Genomic DNA, 18,450 nt, shown 5'->3' with positions numbered 1-18,450 from the left:
TGCCCTGAGAGTGCGTCTCTAAGCGCTCCTCTTCACGGGTCCTCACTCACAGCAGCATGAGCAGAGAGAGGGAGAGAGGGAGAGAGGGAGAGAGGGAGAGAGGGAGAGAGGGAGAGAGGGAGAGAGGGAGAGAGGGAGAGAGGGAGAGAGAGAGAGCGGGAGAGAGGGAGAGAGGGAGAGAGGCGCTTGGGCTGTCTGCACTGAACTCAGGTGCACTCCCTAAACTTCTCTGCCTGTTTGTACCATAGTCTCGCCTTGACCCGCAGGTCCTGTCAAGAGTTTAAACTGATAGCCGATTCAAGGCAATTTCTTTCTTTTCGCTTTTAGCATTCTGTGCTACAATAATTATAGGAATTTGATTATTTATTGTGCTTCATGCCTGTGTTTGGCCACTGGCATATTTTCTTTGGCCTTAGAAGGGTAAAAGTTTGGGCACCCCAGCCGTAGTGCATGTTCTTTTGTTTTTGTTTTGTTTTTCCTACCTCTGTCAAGTTCATATAAGCTGGATACAAACTAAATGACTGCAGTGCACAGTCGAGGAGTATAAATTATTCATCCACACCATTTTCCATAACAACTTGTTTCTTTTAACCCGTTTTAAACAATTTCGCCTCGTGAACTTCGCAACCTCTAAATGACAAGACAATACCAGATGTGACAGGCATTCTACAGCAGCCTGCAAAAACAAAAGTGTCATTTCCACTGGTGAAGCAAAACAAGTCTGCTCGCACCAGTCTTGGAGAGGGAACTTGGATTTCAAGCTTTTACATCAGACTCTGAAAATTACTTCTAATGACAAGATGTTGTTTTATGTAAAACTTAAAGTGACAGCGCTCCGAATCCTATCAATCTGATTTGTGGCTTTGTTCGTAACTCCCCGAGAACAATTCTGACAGCACGGAGTGGGGAAAAAAAAAAAAGGAAAAAAAAATCTATTTCTTTCTTTTACATCAGACATGGAGCAGTGCTGGAAATAAAAACATCTATCTCTCTCGGCAGGAAGCTTCAAACGCCTGCACTCGGAATGCATTGTTAGCCGCAAACGTCCATAAATCATTGACTCTCTGAGCTTTCATATGACATTGCTTTTGAATGTCACTCTTATAATTAGCATTCAGGGCATTTTGACTTAAAAGCATTTGCAATACAAAAAAAATAAAAAAAATAACCCATTGTGTTTGTTGAATACATTTAATAGGCTTTTATTTTGTACCTTTTTGGCTGCTTGGATACACTTCATGTACTCTTTAGCCAGGTCTGAGCACCGCAGCGTCTGGTCCTTGTTGTCCCTGTAGCAGGTAAAGATCTGAGCTTGAAGGCCGGTACAAACTGGTTCTGTGTTGCAAGCCCTGAAAACATTAGAAAATAGAGTTATATAGTTAAAAGGAAGCAAGATAGCAAATGTCAGAAAACAAAACTTTTACTAGCTAGCAGCAATAGTAAGCAAAAAAAGACACTGGATTGCCTTATTCCTTGATTCCTCAGTCAAACTCTAGTAGTGATACGGTTAGTGTTATTACCCTTTTGTTGTCTTCATTATGGCATTTATGTGATTGCGCACAGCCTTACTACGAACTGTGGCATCCCCGTGTTAACATTCTCTATTTAATGTTTGACTAGATCCCCTTTTAACCAACATATTAGAGTTTATGATCATTTAAGAAACCAAAAAAATATACTCATCAATTTATTCTGCAACCTATTAAAGCAGAACTAAGTAACTCATGCCTTATAAGCGCCACTGCAGGTGTCGTAGCATGCTACATTTTTTTACTCATTAATAGTCCCTGAGAGTAAATACTACGCTGACAGAAAAGACAAAGGGAGAGATATTGTACATCCAATTACATAATACATAATGGAGATTTTTTTTTTTCACTCAAACTTGGCTGTAAATACTGCTTATAGCGTAGCGTAGCTTTGCCCATTAGCCTGTTAGCTTCTTCTTCATGATTTTATGAGTGTGTATTGTGCCTCTGCCTCGGTGGCAAAGAAGTTGCAATTGTGGTGTTCTGGCCAGAGACACCTGGGGAGATGAAAGGCCCCCCAATCATCCCATTAGCACTTGTATTACCCACAGAGGGACTACGGAAAGAATTTATTAAGGTAAACAAGCTACTTAGCTCTTCTTTTAGTCAGTCTATTCCGGGTCAACTGATAAACTTTACAGTATGAAACTATCTGGTTAATTGTAAATAATTGTTTTGATCAAGACTAAGATGATGTTATAGGTATTGCACAAACTACTTCCATTTTGAAGGGAGGTTTGTGGTAAAACGTAAAAGAAATTAATGTTGCTGAGACCGAGAACAACAGCAACAAAAAAACTTATGTTGCAATGAAGCAGCCTTTAATTAAACAGTAATTAAAAACTACACTGGAAGATACAGGGCACCAAACAAACAATAGCTTAAGGCAAAATGAAAATCCTTTTAGTACTGTCAAATATTTCCTGAATGCAGCAGCTGGTGCGGTGCATGAATGGGGCTTGTTTAAGAGGTCGTCTTTAATTGCTGGGCTCACAGGCTGAAACACAAGCTCACAATTTAGATGACAAAGGCGTCAATTCAGCCACTCGTGGAACTCTTGGATGGATTAAAATTAAACACTATATTATTTTGACGTCACCACCCAAGTGTTCAAACTGTGGCAGGTGGAAAGAGTTGGGGAATTGTCTTCATGTCTTAAAATTGTGCCTCAGCTTCATCAGCCGTAAAAGAGCGAGACTACCAAAAAGTTGGCATGGCTGCACGACTGGTGCTCTTGCCTCACATCTGGACGATATCTGGACTTGATCTTGTACCTAAAGTAGATACTGTTTTCAGATAATATTGATCTGGAGTATAACAGCACAAAAATCCAATTGCTTTGTGTTTAAAATTGCATTACAATCTAATTAGGATAAAGGGGAGTGGAGAAGGTATGGGACAAAACTGACCTCATCGAATTACCAAATGAAGACTTTAAACGTTTTTCAATGTGGTATCAACATCTGTATCAAGTATTGAGTTTTTTCCTTTGTATCTAAATGTTGTTTGAAATATTAGTATTGGTTGGGTTTCCTCAGCAGCACTGACGGATGGACCAAATTTCCCTACAGAGATAGTTAAGTATTGTATACCTTCACCTAAAGAAACCACAAGTATAACTTTTTGCGAGTTTTTACAAGAGAAAACTTTTTTAATTTACTCAACATATTGCATGCATATATATCATCGAAGTGTAATAAGCAGCTGGTGACATTTAACACAAATTAAGTATTCTTATCACAGTGGGAGATTTCAGACTGCAACTTTTGTTCACAGTCGAACTAAGCAAATGTAGAAAATAAAGAGAAAATCAGTTTTTAAGAAAAGACTTGATTAAACGAGGCAAGATGAAGATGAAAAAACAATTAACATTACGCCCACTGAAACCTGTTTAACATCCCGCATCGAGCAGAACACTTCATCGCAATTAACGCTAAATGCCTTTTAATAGAGTGGGTGGGCTCACGGTGATCAGACCCACAGAAAAGGATGGAATTAGCAGGACTTAATTCTAAATGTGGGTAGATCTCTAATTGGTTAGTGCTGTCTATCTGTGTTATTGTTAACTATGACACACGCAGAGCCATTACTGTAATAGACGCTGATTGATGGAGGTGGAGGTAAGTGCACCCACGCAGGTGAGGAACCGTGATCGCGAAGGAAGCAACTCAATCTGAGCTGCCACGACAGTCTGTTGCACTCAAACTACAGCTGCATTTTAACGTTCAAGTGACAATAAATGAAATATGTCTCTGGTAATAGCTTTGCGTCTTTGATTTTCTTTTAAAAAGAACATATTTCAGTAAAATGAGAAAGCAATCCTTTTATACAAACACGGTCAGACCATTACTGTGTCAGTCTGAAGATGCCAGTCAAGAACCTTTTAGAAAACAGCGGCAGTACACAAACACAAGTGATGAAGAAAGTGAAAAAACAAACTTTCCAGTTCGACGGATGACATTATGAATAAATGAAATAACAAAAACTAAAATAAATTAAAACGCTGTAATGTTCCGGTATCATCACAATCAAAATGTTTACATATTACTGATGTTGGAAAAAAAAGATTTTTGACACATAAAAACATTATTTAGATAATTGTCTTTCTCAGAGTGCAATTGCACAAAGGCAATTTGCCATCTTTACAAAACAATAGCTTTTCTTATCAGTAATCTACAAAGTCTACAAATAGCTTAAAAAATAGTACCAGGTGTAAAGTTCTCAACTCTACTGATTAATCATTATTCATTTTTCAAAATACTCATTAGTAACACATTCTCTTCTTATAAATAAGAAGGACTTGCTACAGGCAGGTGTCAGAGCCATTTGAGGCTGGATTTGGCCTCTCACTCTGATTCAAAGGAGCGCTAACTCCATCATTTCAATTACCCACACACATCAGTGTCATGGGGCAGTTTATCAGCGCAGAGTGATGTTGGTTTAAAGAGAAAATGAACACAGAATAAAGCAGGCAGTGAGATAAAAGAAGAGACAATAAAGGGATGTATTCAGTGATGTTCTTTCAACTAATGGCTGCCTATCAGATCCAAATGGTCCAGCTTGCCCGGCTAATCCCTCTTTCTCAACACCACATAAAGAGGACGACACCAAAGCTGGCTGTCTTTATCTGTGCCGTGTTTGAGGCCGCGGGAGATAAGGAACTCTGCTTTAATTTGGAATAAATGGCCTTCATCAAGGAAGCGGTGGCATCCCGATAGCGCCACATAGGTTTATTAAAGGCGCTTCAAGCAGAAAATTGGTTGAGCGACGGCGAAGTCTAAAGCTCCAGCCACATGCTACAGTAAATTGAAGGTGAGGTCTTAAATCAACAATATTAACTGAGCCGCTTAGGAGAAATAAATAAAATAGGAAAAGCCCAGGGAGTGAGCAATGCACGATTTGGAGAAACTCGTGTTTTGGCTGAAGCGCACATGAAGTTTGTGTTGGTATTCATAAAGAAAGGCACAAACAACTTTTCGAGTTTTGTTGCAGAACTTAGGTTCCAAAGACTGCGTTTAATTTTGTATTTGACTACATCTCTCAAATGTCTGATTGAAGAGAATAAAAGTGTTTCAATCTTCTTCTGTATTCAGCGACACACTTAAAAGCTGCTTTAGGCTTTAGACTTTTAGTTTCAGATGGAGAGCTTTACAGAAGTTTGCTAAGTAGTGAGTATAATAAACGAATACTGAGAAATAATTATACGAATGAAAATCGTAAAAAACTGAACTGAAAACATGTATCACTAGGATCGTGACCTTGTTGCATCGGCTCTGCCTTGTGTTACGTCTGAGTGAAGTGCAGATGGACATACCGGACTCGGCTTAAAATGGCAACACACTCACTCCATTTATAAGCGACATCTAGCAAAACAAAACACAGCCCTCCCAACATTAGCTTTGCAAAAGGGAAAGAGGAGATGCGGAGCCTGAGCTTATACTGTAGGGATGCCACTGGTTATGATTAAGTTAAGGTAAGGTAAAGGTATAATTTATTAATCCTCGTAAAGGAAAAGGCCACCGTTTCTTCAATACTGAGATATGTTCTTACCTGAGCTTAGACGAGTTGATACGTACCTGTCGTACGTACCTGTTGTTAGCATTTGGCCTCTCCCAGCATATTTCTATAGCTCCAAACGGGGTTGTAGTTGGAAGCTGGCGCACTCTTTCACGAGCACACACAAAGACCATGACAGGTATGTATCAACTCGTCTAAGCTCAGGTAAGAACATATCTCAGTATGGAAAAACAGTGACCTGTTCCTTTAAGGAAATTCATTCTCTGCATTTGACCCATTGTCAAAGCCGCTGGGGCAACCTGTAGGAGCAGTGGGCAGCTCGGCACATTTTCCAACTTACATTTTTCATTTAAAACTGTATAACTGGACCTTCTATATTAAGCTTGTGCAATTCGGACCCGAAGTAACAACTTTTTGGGTGACAGTGCAGGATTTTAGAGGCAGTTGTGGTGAATAGGTCTGGGCTCATTCTACACATTAGGACATTGCTGGAATATGTATGGAGAAAAATACATAATTTTAACATTTTTAAACTCCATATAGTCCCTTTAAGGTTAGGATTAGGCTTAAATCCTGTAAAATTATGTAATACAAAGTTTAAATGCATTTAACACACAAACTTGGAGCACTGGGAGCATGCGCAGAGGAACTTTTAGTGCAGCTCGACGTTTACCTGGCAAGAGGATAACCTATTGTACATGTTTTTAGTGGAAACCTACTCTGGGGATCAAACCCGGGACCTTCTAGCTGTTAAGCATGAGCGCAACCGCTGCGTCACCGTGCCGCCCACGTGGCAACCCACAAAGTAGACATGACAGTAGAGGGCGGAGACTAAAACTAAAAACAACTGAAACAATGCCAGTAAACAAAGTTAAGCTACAATGGAGCCATTATGATTGTTCACAAATCTGCTGTTTTAAGTGAACCTGTTTTAAGTCTTAATACTCTACATGTTAAATGCGCTGTAAACCGATTTCTTATGCTGTTAAACTGAGTGAAATCCATCTCACCCCTTTGTGCCGTTTGTGCCGCTTTGCTGTGGAAGATGAAAAACGTGCCTAGAAACCTATCTGAGCTTTGACCACAACTTGGAATTTAATTTGACTACATTTAAAATAAAATAATAATAAGAACAATAATAATGTATTTATTTTGAAGACAGGAGAAAACAGGCTCCGACTCTCAGTTCAGTACTTTTAACTGAACATACACTAAACTAACACCCAAGTAGTTTTATCCAGAGGGAGGATTTAACCATGGCAAAAGCAACAGCTCATACAGGGAAGCCTAACAAGCATTCTTTTTTTCTTTTCTTTTCTGAATTTTGGAGAAACATCTAGGAACTACAAATAACATGGACAGTGGTTAATTAATAGCGGTGCCCATCACTTCAAATCTCAGACAACACACAGGCCTCAGATTCAGGCTTAAAAAACAATGCGCAGAAATGAAAAAGGAGGAATTAGCAAATGCGAGAAAAAAAGAAAGAAAGAAAAAAAAACACAAAACATGCCATAGACTACAAAAGACTCTGGCAAAACCGCTATGGCGATAAGGAAGATGCTTTTATCACAGCTTAACCACGCTTCCCTCCAACTTCCAATGATGGGCTTGTGTTTTCCTTAACGGCTTTGGCTATATATGAAGCATTGTTTGTCTATTTTATTCCACTACAAAGTCCTGGTATCTTTGGCCGACTAATTAGAAAATCCTGTTAACATCTAAGACAAAGTGGGAGGCGGCCGCAGAAATCCAATATTGTATAGAGTTAAAATTAATTGAGCACTTGTAAGCCTCCACATTGTGCATACGTTCTATTAAGGCTTTGTGTCTTAAAAATGTGTCTGCGGCTGATTACAAAGAGCGGTTTTGTGTGCGATTAGAATGGCAGCACATTGGAGGCAGAATTTTGACTTTTTGTGTTTAAAAAGTTTTTATACTGACCATTGTATAGTCATAAATTAATTGACTCTTGGTCTATAATGGAACACAGCCACCCTGCCTGATAGTAAAGCTTATTAATCCACTGTGTATTTACATGCAAAATGTAATCAAGCTGCACGCACAGAACTCAATTAGACCATTCAAAAGCCCTTTTCTTAATGGGTAAGAAACTTTTTATACAACTACAGTGCACTCCACGGCCCAACTATAGCTCCATGTTATTATGCTGGACTTTACAAAACGTATGCTTGCAATCGCCAGTAATTTCCTCACATTTCCCCAGGCTTAGAAGCAAAGGTGATTTGGCTAAAACCTTTCCCAGAGCCGTACAAATTTCTAATCGTGTGAATAATAAAGCGGGGAAGATGTAGAATGAATGCCTCGTAGTCCCAAAATATGGCAAGTATCACGGCTTTAAACACTATTCTCGCCAGCCAAGAGTCTTTCAATTTTAGTTTGAAGGAATTTAGCCCATTCCTTCCTTATAAAAGTTTTTCATAACTAAGAGATTTCTGGGCTGTCTGTCACACAATGATCTTTAGAGGTGTATCTACAGATCTTCAATGATGTTAAGGTAACTGTGAAGGCCACAGCAAAACTTTCAGACGGCAACTCTAAATGTAATCCATCGTTGATTTCGAACTGTGTTTACAAACTTTTTTCATAGATGGTGTTAGGTTTTCCTTCAGGATTTGTTGGAAATTAATTTAATCCATTCTACGTTCTACAACCCCAGAGCCTGATCAATTGGAAATGTTATGGGAATGTCTCATCCACAACCTCATGCCTTCTGGAGAGCAGTTCATCTTCCCCTTTCGTCATTATTCAAATTATTAGAAATTTGGATCCCGAGTGCCTAAACTTTCGCACCTCACTGTGCGTAGGGAGTCCACAAAAAAAAGCAAAACATTTCGAATTTTTGATGGAAACAACTATTCAAGACGGATAATCCCTCAGAACAACCATGCCTTTTTGGCCAATAACTTGAACTAGCTAAAAAAAAAAAAAACTGTAGTGTGCTGTAGGGAATGTTTTTTAATATGCAAACCACTTATATATTGAAATATATTGATTAAAATGCAAACGCAAACTTTAGAAGAAATTTTCTATGGACAATGAAAAAGATTTTCAAACGTAGACGAAGTTAGGCAAGACTCCAGTGCACCCAAGGAAAAACCTACTCCCCAGAGACCCAGAGAGTGAAGTAAACAGGTCCATCCTTATCTACCCAGGCAGGAAATGGCTTTTGACATGTTAGAGGGCGCACATTCCCGGACTATTTTACCGCTTTGATTAATACCGGTGCGGCGGCCGAGTAGAAAGAAAAGGATAACAAGGGGGGAAGGGGTGCGAGCGTGCGGAGAACACTGGAGAGCCAGGGTAAGCTCTTATCTGCTGCTTGTAGCTTGTATGCACCTGCGCCCTGACAGCTTTTCAATTGACTGAGGGCGCGCTTCCCCTTTCGCCCTTATCTTGTATCTGCACACTCATCTTCTCCCATCTCCCTGGCCCTATCGCAGCTGCAGCGGGGAGCCAGCCAGGAGCCCACGAGTGCTGCTACTCCTGCTCCACTTTGTCGATCAAAACCGCCAAAGTGGTGCGTTGTACCACAATCCCCACGGCGACGCGAGCTCTCCACACAACTTTGTAAAGGCTTTAGCAGTCTTGTGGGTCCTTTTGCAAGTTGTGTCATTTTTTTCCCCTTTTTTTTTTATAAGGCATGTAATGATGTAACAGAATTGGTCCCTACAACATCCTGTTAACATGATAATTGCCAAAAACATAGTTATTTGACATTTAGGTATGTTTCACACTATAGCCACCATGATGGGGGGCGAAAAGAGTTGTTCTACACTCAACACACATTAAATGCAACACTTTTGTTTTGGCTCTAATTTTTCATGGTGCGAAAAGACAAGATTTTCTATAAACACATTATACAATAGACCCATTTCTCTAAAATATTGTTCAAAAATCGGTAAAAATCTGTATTTATGAGCACTTCTTCGCAGCAAGAATCCATTACACCTTACAGGTGCCATGTCAAGATGCTGATTAGACCGCATGAATATTGCACAGGTGTGCTTCAGGTTGGCCACAATAAAAAGACTCAGTGTCTGGTGTGACCACCAGTCCTTCGCATAGAGTTGATCAGGTTGCTGATTGTGGCCTGTTGAATGTTGATCCACCCCTCTTTGTGCAAAGCTGCAGGATATTGGAAGGAACTGGAACACACGGTCATATGCCGATCCAGAGTATCCCAAACATGCTCAATGGGTGACATTTCTGGTGCGTTTGCTGACCATGCAAGAACTGGGATGTTTTCTGCTTCCAGGAATTATGCAGAGATCCTTGCAACATGGGGCTGTGCATTATCATGCTGCAACATGAGGTGGTGGTTGTGGATTAATGGCACAACAAGGGGCCTCGGGATCTCATCACGGTTTCTCTGTGCATTTAAAATACCATCAATGAAATGCAACAGTGCTTGTTGTTCATAACGTACGTCTCACAGACGTCTGCCCATACCATAACCCCACCACCAACACGGGACAGTCAATTCACAACATTGACGTCAGCAAACTGCTCACCCACACGACGCCACACATGCCGTCTGCCATCTGTCCTGAACTGTGCAAACGGTATTCATCTGTGAAGAGAGCAAACACCCCTCTCTTGTGCCGTACACCATTGAACGTGAGCATTTGCCCACTCAAGTTGGTTACGACACTGAGCTGCAGTCAAGCTGAGACCCCGGTGAGAACAACGAGCAGCAGATGAGCTTCCCCGAGACGTTCCTGACAGTTTGTGCAGAAATTCTTAGCTGCTGCAACAATCGGTTTGCATTACCAGTCTGGTTGGCTGGTCTCAAACGATCTTTAAGGCAAACATGCAGAATGTGGAGGTCCTGGTCTGGTGTGGTCTCTTGGCCCCCGCCATGCCAGTCTGGTTATGTTCTTTATCGGCCCCTATTTGCATATTTATGGCTTGTGCATTGTGTGATAAGACATAAGAACTGCATGGAGTGTCTTATATTGACTGATGTAAATGGAAGGCCGGACATAACTGGGTTAATAAGACCACTTCCCTACTCACCTTCTCTATTGGTCTCCTGCCTAGGGGGGCTATTCACTATTGGTGACGAGCGGTCGAGAGTTGGGACGCGGAAGTGGGAATCTGTGGGGAACCGGCGCATGAGGACAGCCGTGTGGACGTGTCTGGAGAGAAGAGATCCGGCGCCCGGTGTTATGTACAACATATCTAAAGAGTGTGTTTGTGTGGGTTGACTTAGGGCAGCAGTGGAGTAAGTGTTCCTTTTCCTACTTGTTTGTCAGAGCCAGGGCGAGCTGGAGACGTGGGACGCCTTAGCTGTGCTGCGGGCGGGAAGTGGACTCAACGTGCTTTAACCCGGATCACTTGGCGGTGGACGTGTTTTAAATGGGGCGAAACCATCCAGGGAAGCGGCTCCCCACCGACTGTTCGACCCCCCGTTTTAGTATTTGCTCATTTTATCATTGCATTTTAAATGCATCTTTTAGTCAAAAAACATTTTTAGCTTGGAACATTTTAAAACCTGCGTTATCTGGCCGCTGTAATAAACATCCAACAAACCTTATCGGGCTCTGGTCTCTTTTTTGGCAGTGGAGTTGTTTACTGGTGATCAAAAAGAACCTAGTCCCTGTGACAGTTACATGTGGACTGCGCTGGTGTGGCCGGTTGGATGAACTGCCAAATTCTCTGAAACACCTTTGGAGACGGTTTATGGTAGAAAAATTAACATTCGATACACAGGCAATATCTTTGGTGGTCATTCCTGTAGTCAGCAAGCAAATTGGACGCTCCCTTGAAACGTGTGACATTTGTGGCATTGTGAGGGTGTAAAAATGAACATTTAGGAGTGTCCTTTTATTGTAGACAGCCTAAAGCACACTTGTGGAATATTCATGCAGTCTAATCAGCATCTCGATATGCCACACCTGTAAGGGGGGATGGGTTCTTTTGACAAAGGAGAAGTCCTCAATAACACAGATTTTGACAGATCCGTGTTTTTCAGAGAAATCGGTCTATGGTGAATAGAATAAGTTTTATCTTTGACTTTAACCCCATGAAAAACTACACAAACAAAAGTGTGGCATTTTTTACTAACACAATGATAGTTAGCAAAGCCGTGACTTATTGTGCTACTGTGGTCTTTCTCTTCTGCATTTATAACATGTGGCTGTTATTTTGACACTTGCCATTGGAAAATGTTACTTTGAATTTAATGGGCCATGCAGCAACTTAGTCTTTTTCTTAAATCAAAGCTACAGTGGCCAGCTGTCTCCAGGAAAACTTTGGTTTGTCAGTGCTCCGAGCGTTATCAGCCAGTGATCTGGGATCCTTTGACACAGGCAGAAAAGATCTGACAAAGCCGGGCTATTAGAGCTACTTCCAGCACCAGTGTAGCAGACAGCTGGCCTTGTTAAAATGCCTCAAAAACTGATGTGAGCAGTTTGACGTGGTGCTGCCTTCAGTGTCTCTGCACTGCTGCTGGTTTATTACTTTTAGGTCTCTCTGTGACAGGAAAGTGGATCAGGACTGAACGGGGACAATAACACGAGATTCAGTCGCTAATACCAAGTCACAAATGTCCCAGGTCTCAATTCAATTCATTTTTGGGGGAAGTCATGATTGAATGTTGATCTTTAGTTATTTAGTGGTCAGCTGCAACCACAGGCAGTGTGATTCTCTACAATATGACCAGCTTCAGATTTAATGCCAGTAGATGTCATGGATAAAGCCTGAACCAGGAGCGCAGAGAAAGTTAAATTACTTTTTGTAGATACTTTTAGCAATTCTGACAAAGTTTACGCGTGATTTCTGACTGGCGACAGCAAATCGTTGATCTCTTTCATCCATTTCTGCTCGTCTCTTAAATACAGCAATGAAATAAAACAACAGTGCTGAATCATGTCCCATTGAACGTGACATTTCGGGCCGCTGTAGGATGTAATCTTTGTGTTTCCATTCTCCACCGGAACACTTAGCTGTGGCAGAACGGCTGAGTGCCCTGTACTCTGCTCGCTCCAACCTCAAGGCGCCAGCGTCAAAGCCCTTTTTGCTCCGAGGATTAAACTGTGGATTAACACATCCCACACACACCTTATTGTACAGTAGCTTTGTTCTGCCGCCGTGCACCAGCAGAAACTTCAACAAAGTTCACAAGACAAAGTTAGACTGGCACTAGCACTCTTGTAATACAGCACACTTTTTCCGAATGTCTTATGAGTTTTAAAATTCCTTCCATTTCCATGTACTTGCAAAAACTTTTTTTGTCAGAAACACACAATGCTCAGTTTTGTATATGTAATTTTGTGATTTTATATACTCAGCTGAAACTCAATATTGCAATTAGTTAATCAAAAGAAATACAAATGTACAAAGGACAAGACTTGTTAAATTGATAAAGTTTTCACAGGAATGTAAAGGAAGAAGTTAAATTAAAGACGTGTGGTGATTTTTGAATATTGTTACTGTTATTTTATTTTAGTCGACAGAAATATGATATTGACAAAAACTATGACAAAATATAATAGTAAAATAGATAGTGAAATAGATACAGACCACATTGCGTCATAGAAGGGGGCGTGGCCTTGCAGAGGGGGAAAACTTTTGAATCTTTTGGAAAACACAATTTTTAGCCATTTTCTGGCAAAACATAAACTTGTTTATCACATAACAATTAAATCAAGTCTAAATCGGGTCCATATGGATGTTTATTCACAGCAGATTGTTCAGTAAAAGCGAAAAAAACGGCAGTCCTAGCTAGCATTAGTATTAGCACGATGCATCATGTTAGCATTCTCCATTATTTATGTATTTATGGGCAGTTGAACCACTTTGCTCCTCTCCATGTCTTTGTATCTTTATTTAGTAGGAAACTATATACATAATTCAGCATTTGTTAAAACAGTACTAAGTAACTCGTGCCCCTAGAGGCCATAAGCGCCACTGCAGGTGTCACAGCATGTTCAGTTTTTTTACTCATTAATTGTCTGTGAGAGTAAATACTATGCTGACAGAAAAGACAAAAGGAGAGAGGTATATTACACAATGGAGATCATTTTTTTTCCACACAAACTTGACTGTAAATACTGCTTAAGTGGCTCTAGCCTGCAGCTAGCTTTGCCCGTTAGCTTCTTCTTCGTGATTCCATTTGTGTGTATTGGTGACACCTACCCTGTGGCAGCGAAGTTGCAAGGGTGGTTTTCTGGCCAGAGACACAAGGGGGAGAAGAAAGACCCCCCAGTCATCACATTAACACTTGTATTACCCCCAGAGGGACTATGAAAAGGATTTATTAAGGTAAATAAGATTTAAAGTAGTTTTGGAATAATTTGAGAAAGTTTAGATTTTTAATTGTTTCCCCCTTAACTATTTTCAAACATGACCATATATGGGCGATTCCAGAGATGCTGTCTATCTATAGTGCATAAGTTATACTTAGGTGGGAAGTAACAACCTATTAAAAAAGACAACAGCAGCAACCGCTCTGTGTATATAAAATTATATTTTTTTCAAGCATAATCATTTTAAAAGAGCATAGCATTCTATGAACTAAAATGTAATCATTAAGACCTCTAACAGAATAACATTGTATAAAAAATGTATATTAACTACTACAATCTTCAACTATTTTTATTGGGACTGGCTCACGGTGCTGACCGACTTGACCATTTCTCTAATGACCATCCATTCTCCACATGCAACAGTGAAAACAGTGTTTGTTTTTGAGATTACTTCACTCACCATGTCACCGCACCGGCCTCATTACCGCTTCAACACCAAATTTAGCTCGGTCTCGCTCGGGTATCTGCTGTGAATTGTAGACCGGGTGTTTTACAGACTGCAGCACCAATAATTAGCTACCTTTTCCCCGACTGTGGCTCATTACGAGTCAACAGTGAGCGGCCGAGATTGGGAAAATGGGTATTGTTAAAGTCTGCTTAATTAAAGGAGCCAATTAAAACACTTATCACATTAGTGCGGTTTGCTCTGGAGGATATTTGCATGTTAAACCGGTTAAAAATGAGGAAAGATGACTATCTGTGGCGCCTTATTAGTTTGTGGATGTGTGGCCAGGGGCTGCACCCGGAGGCCTACAGGGAATAACATGTGTCTCCTTTTAAAACTGGAAATTAGCCGCAGCAATTCTCACCTCACATTTTCTTCGGTCTTAGAGGCAGCTTGGTGGAACTGGTCTTTGCTCTGTTCGTACTCTTCTCGATTCTGAAAAGCACAAAACATTAGGATTATATTTACTTTATGGCATGGACATACCAGATTTGATAGCTGTTGAGAAAAATAATGGGGTTATTATCAACCTTTGGGTGATTGTAAACAGTATTTCTTTCTTCTTGCTCCTTCGTTGCATTGCCTTTGGAAATTTAGAGGCTAATGCAATGTACAGACAAGCTAGTTTGCAAGAGGCATTTCACAACAGAAAGTATGGTGGTTGCCAAAGGAGACATATTTGATAGTTCCAAGAATTGCAGAGCATTATAAAGCATTGCCAGGAATGATATACCACTCTACTCTGCGTATTCACTTCTCAACCATTTCCGCACATTTCAGGAATCAAACACGTGGGACAGCGTTGAGGTTAACTTTTTTGTGACTGCTCTGTCAAGTACAAAAAGTACTAAAGTATGTCCTTAACAGCAAATGTGGATTTTAGTAGCACTTTGGAAAGACATTCCAAGGCAAGGTGCTGAACTACCATCTATTTTTAAGAGTTCCACACAAAATGAATTATTATAAAATTATGAGCCTAACTTGACAGACTAGGAGTAGAAATAACGCAATCTTTTCTTATATCAACCCTGGTGTATCATCTAATGAACAGACTTCTGCAAAACAACACAGTTCTCCCTGGAGTCCACAACTGATCATTTACTCCCACTCACACCAAGAACTTGTACTATTCAAGCATAACATCGTGTTATTTTATCTGAAGAAGCATTCCTATAAGCCAAAAAAGGAATTCTACTTACTGCTGGTAATGAGCTGCATTACTCATACATTTTTAACTAATTTTCTGACTTTGCAGCCTGCCTGGGAAAAAACCCCCAGAACAAAACAAAAAAGCAAGCAGGCAGTGGTATTATGATAAAACAAGCAACTAATCCTCAACAACTGCAGCCTCTCCTCGGATGATCCTCGGAGCTTAGGCCTCCCAGAATTCACATATTTAACCAGCAAACCGCACCAGCTGGGAAGACGAGAACGTGAGCGCGAGCAGCCAGGAGGAGAGAAGCCGTGAGTAAAATGTGGTAGGAGAGCGGAGTTTCGTGGATGGCAAGAGTATCCCTATAGAATATAATAGAGTGAACTAAAACTAATACCACACAGTTTGAACAAAAGTAGATAAGCCAAAAGAAAAAGTGGTTTGTAACCCAGGTGTAAACCCCATGTTACCGAATTACTTTTCCTCTTCTATTATTATACGTAAAATTACCCTTACCTATGACGTAATTGCGTTATCACGTCACACGGCGATGCTTGTTCAATCAGTCTTTGGTAGATACTGCGATACTACGAAATTTGGCCAGGTTTTGGCCTAAAGCAGCTGCATCACCAACATCGCATGGTTTCTCTTTGCATTTTGCACGGCAAATAAACAGTTCCAACATGATGCACGCTCACATTCGAACTGAAAGCGCACGCTTGTATAAATACACAAAGGTCAGAGCGAGAAGTGAGAACAAGGCGTGGATCATCACAAAGACACGGCACCAGAAGTGCTTTGAAGACGCCAGAAGGGGTTCGAAGTCGCACAATGAACTGCTAAATATTGCCCAATTCACAGCAAATGGTGCACACATTATTTCTTAAACATAACGTTAAAACTTAGAAAATGCAAATAACAAGCTACATTAACAACAAGCAGCTGATAATCTGAATAAGTGGTCCGCCTTTGGGACTTTTAAGCATGAGCTTGAACACACTGCTGTTGCAAAATTCATGTTCATGATTCTGTTGAGCTCCATTTATCCTCCAATTTCAGTTTTTGTTTAGTGTCTCCACTCTTAGAGCCAAATATGTTTCTTTTGGTCTAGCCCAATTACTACTATAACGTTAGTCATCACAGCATTGTTACGGCCTAGTCCCTACATTGTACTTGAAACAGGAGAATATACATGCTACAGGTTTCATTGACCAGACAGAGGGAAAAGCACATTATGCCAGGGAGAGGTTTAAAGGTTTAAAATTGCCCCTGGAGGGAATAGGTACAGTATATACCGGCAATCACTGAAGCTTATGTCATTCTTTAGTATAGTTTATGCCGCTGTTTTGAAAGAGAAATGAAAAGGGAGGCGCTGCGGTGTTTTTCTGTTTTTTTCATTTTTTTTTCACTCTGTCATTTGTCGCTGCTTTCTGTGTGTTCGCTTTGGGGACGCTATTCACCTTATTCCGCCCCGCCCACTTTTGACTCTTTTTGCTTTGTCTCGGCACTTCTGCTGTCCTGAGGGAAAATGTTTGCCACTCAAATCTGACGTTTAGTAGATTGATTTGTGTAAAATGTCCAATGTTAATTTGCACCAACATGTCCCCTCCAGGAACCGCCACCTGAACGTGGTGGAGGAGTTTGAGCACCCGCATGATCCTGGAGCTCTGTTGTCGGGGGCTTCGTGCCCCTGGTAGGGTCTCCCATGGCAAACAGGTCCTAGGTGACGGGTCAGACAAAGAGCGGTTCAGAAGCCCCTTATGAGAGACGGATGGATGGACGGATGGATGGATGGATGGACGGACGGACAGAGGGACAGACGTCAATACTGCAACGTTTCTCTGTGCGGCCTGAAAATGGCTTTGTTTTCATGTAGTAACTGATTTTATCTGGACTTCTCCAGTCCCATTTTAACTGATAGGAGAAAAGGGGCGGGCACAATTCATGGCAGCACCCACGCGAACTTCCGGAATAAGGTGAATATTCACTCACGTTTCTCCCATGCGTTCAAAAGTGGGCATAAAAGTCGTGTAGTGTGTTCTGACCTTGAAAATATCAAGGTGAAAGTCATCATAGCTTGCATAGTATAGACCCAGCTCACAACCCAACGGTCCACCACTAATTTTATATAGCATAAATACACATTGAGTGCTGCGATGTTTTGGGGATTTAGCTGTTGTGTGCCAACAATCCAGACCATTTTTCATGATATTTCTAGCACCACAGCGTATTCTGTGTTATAGCTATGGACACATGCTATGGCTCGTTTGAATCTAAGCTCTCCGTAGGTGAAAATGGTTTGATTCTACGTGATTCAGTTCCTGAGAAATCCAAACAGAGGCAAGTTTGGATCAAAAGTAACTTTGTTCTAGATTCGGAGATAACTGGTGTTTTATGCAACTCTCTCCTTTCTGATTAACTCCCCTCTCCAACTCCATCCTCCTCTATCCACTTCCCATAACACTAACGTTATGGGAAGAGGCAAATACCTAAATATCTCCGTTTCAAGTCAATTTTCAACGACAACATGTTTTGAAACACCGCGTGTCGCCGCAGATCGATTGCATGTACATTTAAACAGCCTTATCCTGGAAAACTCAGAGAAACGTTAAAATCTCAACTGCTCCGATCTGTACACGGGAAGCGGCTCTGCTTTGTCAAACGCACTCCAAAGAGGGAGAGACAGAAGAAATGGATTTATTAATCTATATGGCTTTTAATATACTTTCATGCAGGTGTCTTTGCAAGTTGATTGTCATGGAATAAAAACAAGTTTTACGGACATAATAGTCTAATTATTTTTTACTTTATATTTTCCTTTTGTAGTCTAATTGTTATAATGATGAATCTTGTGAGCTACTGTATTCTATGCTTTCTTTTTGGGAAACTCATTTTGCCCTGCAGACTGCGGTTGCCACTCCGCTGCCAGCTCACAATAGCCAAACGAGCGTTTCAGCCCGTTTGTGGGGCTTT

At 40.9% G+C, this 18,450-nt stretch overlaps 1 protein-coding gene across 2 annotated transcripts in view; it reads right to left on the bottom strand.

Moving 5' to 3' along the window:
- chchd6a (coiled-coil-helix-coiled-coil-helix domain containing 6a) overlaps nucleotides 1-18,450 on the bottom strand; it is a 77,744-nt gene that overhangs the window by 21,854 nt on the left and 37,440 nt on the right. For both annotated transcript variants that reach the window (XM_079557649.1, XM_079557650.1), the window contains 2 exons: nucleotides 14,689-14,759; nucleotides 1,214-1,349 (listed from right to left, as the gene is read on the bottom strand). In XM_079557649.1, the coding sequence (XP_079413775.1) occupies nucleotides 1,214-1,349; nucleotides 14,689-14,759 (207 nt within the window). The remainder of the gene's footprint in view (nucleotides 1-1,213; nucleotides 1,350-14,688; nucleotides 14,760-18,450) is intronic.

This window comes from Gobius niger, assembly GCF_951799975.1.
Source record: "Gobius niger genome assembly, chromosome: 6".
Classification (NCBI taxonomy): Eukaryota; Metazoa; Chordata; class Actinopteri; order Gobiiformes; family Gobiidae; genus Gobius; species Gobius niger.
This window is presented reverse-complemented; position numbering and strand designations above follow the sequence as displayed.